The sequence below is a fragment of the Orycteropus afer genome, unplaced genomic scaffold, assembly GCF_000298275.1.
Source record: "Orycteropus afer afer isolate SDZICR_OR568_19922 unplaced genomic scaffold, OryAfe1.0 scaffold00739, whole genome shotgun sequence".
Taxonomy (NCBI): Eukaryota; Metazoa; Chordata; class Mammalia; order Tubulidentata; family Orycteropodidae; genus Orycteropus; species Orycteropus afer.
In genome coordinates, this window is record NW_006922326.1 from 271,174 (window position 1) to 276,380 (window position 5,207).

The following is a 5,207-nucleotide window of genomic DNA, read 5'->3' on the forward strand; positions in this document are numbered from 1 at the left end:
CTTCCTTCCGAGGAGTGGCTGGTGGATTTGAACCGCCAGCCTTCTGGTTAGCAGTCAAGTGCCTTAGCCACTATGCTACCAGAGCTCCCTGTTATAAGTGTAAGTAAACTTAATTTGCAAAAATGAAAATAGATGAGTTGCCTGCTGACAAGCTCCATGACAAAAATTCCTTGGTAGAAGTAGGCAAGCTAATAGATACCAAGTGCTTGGTGGCCTGGAAATGTTATTAATATAAGCTCTGCTTTCAGTTTTGTTTGGAAAAGGAAAAGTTAGGAGTTGCTAAGGCGAACTGAATTCTGTTTTTAAACCGTCTTTCTCATCTTTGTGCCTTTCAGTCTGCCCTGCTGGTTGGAAACCTGGTAGTGAAACAGTAAGTCAAATTGGTTTTTCTCTTAAACGAATAGTGGGGGGGGGCGGGGACAGGGAATGCCATCCTTAGAAGAATCTTTCCTTGTAATAGTACTGTCTAGATTTTGTAAATGAAGTAAACATTGCTAGACAGAAATCATAGCATACAGACATTCTTTGAACTGTAGGGAGAGTAGCTAAAACTGAAGAAAGCATAATATGGGGCTTAATGCTGTGAATTTTAAAGCCCAGTATCCAGAGAAATGCACTGTTTAAAAAAGGTAGGATAAATTCAGAAGTCTTAGAGATCATGTATGGAATTTCTTTCTATAGTGTAAACAAAGAAAACAGTTGCAAGCAAAACCTTTCTATGCATATATAGTGAAAATCTTTTGAGAAATTCTGGCTTAACACTGAAGCTAATGATTCCTTGTTATTTGTCTCCTTTGAAGGAAGAAAAGATTAAAACAAGTCCATTGTTTAATTTAGGGAGGCTGTATAATTTAATACAATCCCTGAACTGGTCTCTAGCCAAAATACAATTTGGAAACTTGCTGTGAGCTTTTTTTTAAATAACATATTTCTCTTCTGAAGATCAAGAGTTTCACAGAAACTGTGGTTAGAAAATTGGAAAAATACTAGTACATTGGAGGGAAGAAATCATATCTTGGAATAAAAGAAAAATATAGAATATTAAGACTTCCTCAGCAAATCAAAAAAAGTACTATTACCCATAGACAATCAGAGGTTGAAATTTACTCTGGAATCTCAGATTAGGTAAAGTAACATTTCACTGATCTTGAACCAATTTCTGATGGTTTTGTAAAACTGATTTCCCTTTGAGGGTCAACATTAATGTAATAATACAAACTTACTTCTCTATACATAGATCTCTATACAAGGGGGATTTAAAGTTATGTATTAAAGTTACTCTGAGCACTGTGCACTTTCAATTATAGATTAGCATATGGTTAGTTTACATTTATTGATTGTGAAGCTTACAAATAGAAATACATATCAGAAGCTACTGACAGTGCCTGAGAATCCTTAAAAAGCATTTCTGGATAGGTCTTCAAGGTAAGGCCACTTCTTCCCTCTAGGGCTGGAGCAAAACCAACTATGATTAATGAATAATATCACTATGAATCCATGTCCTGAGAAATCAGCAGAGCTCCAAAGAAGTACAAATTCACTATGAAGGGTATTATGTTGTTGTTGTTGTTGTTGTTATGTGCCATTGAGTCAGACCCAACTCATAGTGACCCCTCCTTGGCTAGTAATTGAGCATTTAATCCTTTATGTCACTCAACTCACTGCCTTCGAGTTGGATCTGACTCATAGCGACCCCTCCTTGGGTTTCCAAGGTGGTACCACTATGGAAGTAGATCGCCCAATCTTCCTTCTGAGGAGTGGCTGGTGGGTTTGAACTGCCAGCCTTCTGGTTAGCAGTCAAGTGCCTTAGGCACTACGCTACCAGCGCTCCCATGAAGGGTATTATAGGATGAGTATTTTACATTTCAGAAAACATGTTGACTATTTACATCATTGAGTTTTAGGAGCCCGTAAACACCTTTGAGACTCTGATGAAAACCATGGATTCTCCCTCCAGAAAAACGCCTGTGTGTTGTCACATACTGAGCCCCTGCTACATGGCAACTATTCAGACTGTTACTATAGCCAGACAGTATTGATAATGAACAACACAGCCAAGGTCCCTGCCCTCAGAGTTACATTTCTCATTTTTGATTGCGGTAATACTTTTAAAAATGAGTTGATGGGATAGCACCTGGGTGGGAATAAAGTGGTCAGGAAAGACTTCTGAGATGGCATTTGAGGTGAAATCAGAGTGAAGAGAGGGAACCAGTTATGGAAAGAGCCATACAGAAAGAACAACAAGGGCAGAGGTCCTTAGGCAGGAGCCATCTCAGCATGTTCAAGGAACAGAAAAGGGGCCAGTGTGGCAGGAATTCAGTGAGCTACTTGGGAGGGCAATAAGAGTGCTAGTGTCACATGGCAAGGAGAGTTCTAGGACAATGAGAACTGATTCAGTGATGTGGAGGCCATTGGTGATCACAGTGAGGGCAGGAGCCAGCTGGAAGTGGTTTGAGGTTGGGGGCAGGCAGGGGCAGGATGAGGAAAACAAGACAAATTACGGACAGGTACCCACCGGCCACTCCTCGGAAGGAAGGTTGAGCAATCTACTTCCATGGTGATACCGCCTTTGAAACCCAAGGAGGGGTTGCCATGAGTTGGGTTCGACTCAACAGCACAGCAGTTGAAGGCAGTATAGGTGTGAAGGGAAGAAGAAAATTAAGTAGCTGGATAAGAGGACGTAGGGTCAAAAAGGTTTTGTGGTGGTGTTGCTTTGAAGATGGAGGAATTTATCATCTCCATCTTCCTCAGTTTTCTCCTGCGCATGGGAGAGGTCTCCTGATTGGTCTTCCTGATCTCAGTTTCTCTCCTGTTCAATAGATGTCATTCTTCAGACCAGAACCTTTTAGTGGCTCTTCAGTGCTCAGGACAAAGCCCAGATACTTGGGCACAGCCTTCAAGCCTTTCCATTCTGTTTCCAACAGCCTCTCCTCCCTTCATCTTTCCTAGAGTTCCTGCACTCATCATGCTGCGCTCCCACCAAATCACATGATTCATTATTGCTCAAAACTAGCCCTGCTTTTTCACATCATTGTGCCTTTATTCAGGTTTTTCTGCAGCATGGAATGCCTTTCTCTAAATTCTACTCATCTTTCAAGACCAACTTAAATGCCACCTCCTCTGAACCCTTCCCTGATTCTACCACCAACCTCCCTTGGGTCACACAGCCTGTGTTATAGCATGATAGCATTGTGCACTGCATCAGAAACAGTTATGTACATGTATATCTTAACCACATGCTTCTAAGCTTCAAAGGCTAGGACTTTGGTAGTTACGCTTGTATCCCTGACTGCCCAGTGCACTGCTGGCACATAGTAATTATTCAGTAAGTACCTGTGATTGAATTTACATGCAAAGAGATTACAAATTATCAAAGACAGAATACTCTTTGAAGTGATAACCATAAAATAGGTGAAATTAATTTTATTCTGAAGAAAATACATATAGAATTGTTTTAAGCCAATTATACTAGGTTATTTTTTATATATACGTATAGATGTCCTTTACCTATAACTAGCAAGTAGCATAGTTAATACAAGGTCACATTTAATTGGAAATAAAAGGTCAAGAAGGCTGTGATGCTCCAAGCACTTCTTTGAGAGTATGTGTTCATTTGGAAGTTAGTGAACATAATGCTTGATGATGTAGTTGAGTTTTGTTTTTACTTTTTTTGAGATTAAAAGGTTCTGTTCTGAAGTGCCAAAAAAAAAAATTCCTTTGATTAAACCCTTAGTGAACACACTGCCTCCTTTTCAGGTTTTTTGGCATACCATCATTTAACCAGCAAATTATCTTAAAAATATATTAACATCTGTAGCCATGCTCTCTTAATGTGTTTTAATTACTTAGATCAAACCTGAAGATGCCATGAAAGCCTGGTGGCCAAGAGAAGAGTTGTAAGTAAAGTTTGGGGTGCTTGAGTACAGATGTTAATTTATTAACAAATAATAAATTTGCCTTGTAGGATATCTGAGATTGGTAGGCAGGACAAATCCACTTTTTCCTAAATATAGGTAGGAACTCTGGTGGCACAGTGACTAAGGCATCTGACTGCTAACCAGAAGGTTGGTGGTTCAAACCCACCAGCTACTCCACGGAAGCAAAACTGGGCAACCTACTTCTGTAAAGATTTACCACCTTTGAAACCCAATGGGAGTGATATAATTTAGTACACAAAAATACTCTCTATCTTCTTTAGTCAAGAGATGGGCAACCAATGTCAGACTACTAATGATGTACTTTGGATCTTAAAATAAATAATTTGCTTTTTTTTAAACAGATAATCCCAGATCCAGCTGGAAAACTGAAGTATTTCGACAAACTGAATTGAAAAATACTTCATCAGGGTACAATGTTTGAACATTACCAATAAAGTTCAGTGTTGTATTACCACATTGTGTTGCAGTAGTAATTTCTTGGAAAATATAAAAATCCATGTCACAATCCAAAGACATTTAGTGTTCGTACATGTTGTATGCCAGGCATTGGGTTAAGCAGGTTAGATGCATTATTTCATCTAATCCTCAGAGCAACTCTTTTTGAGTTCTTTATTTTATAGATTGAGGAAACTGAAATTCAGATACATTACTTACCCAAAGTCACATAGCTAGCTGCTAGCTGGTAAAGACAGAACCAGACTTGGAACCCAGGCAAGCTAATTCTAGTTTCTGGGCTCTTAAACATTCTACGTGGCTCACTTCTCTACCTTTTGAGGGTAATGTTAACGAATAGGCTGGAAGCATAGTTGTCTTACACAGTATCTGATAGGGATAGGTGATCCCCATAGCTAACTGTTCTGTATAACAAAGTCCTTTTGCCCATTTTCTGTAAATTCACATTTTCAATTTGTACCGAATTTATAAGTAACATGTTATATGCTTGTATTTAAGCAAATGAAAATTGAATCCTAAATATATATAGCTAGCGCTTTAAAAATCACCATATACAAAGCTGAATTACAGTGCTGCTTCATCACATTTGCCACACCAGTAGCTCTGGTAGCATAGTGCCTAAGGCACTTGACTGCTAACCAGAAGGCTGGCGGTTCAAACCCACCAGCCACTCCTCGGAAGAAAGATAGGGCAGTCTACTTCCGTAGTGATATTGCCTCGGAAAGGAGTCGCTATGAGTTGGGTCCGACTCGAAAGCACATAACAACAACCACCACCAACTGCCTATAGAAGTGGCATGTAGTTAAGGGACCTGGT

At 39.5% G+C, this 5,207-nt stretch overlaps 1 protein-coding gene across 1 annotated transcript in view; it reads left to right on the forward strand.

The window, feature by feature from the left end:
* Window positions 1–4,330, forward strand: part of PRDX4 (peroxiredoxin 4) — a 15,092-nt gene extending 10,762 nt beyond the window's left edge. The window contains exons 6-7 of the mRNA XM_007957367.2: window positions 336–370; window positions 4,280–4,330. Coding sequence (XP_007955558.1) covers window positions 336–370; window positions 4,280–4,330 — 86 coding nt within the window. The remainder of the gene's footprint in view (window positions 1–335; window positions 371–4,279) is intronic.
* Window positions 4,331–5,207: the final 877 nt, after the last annotated feature.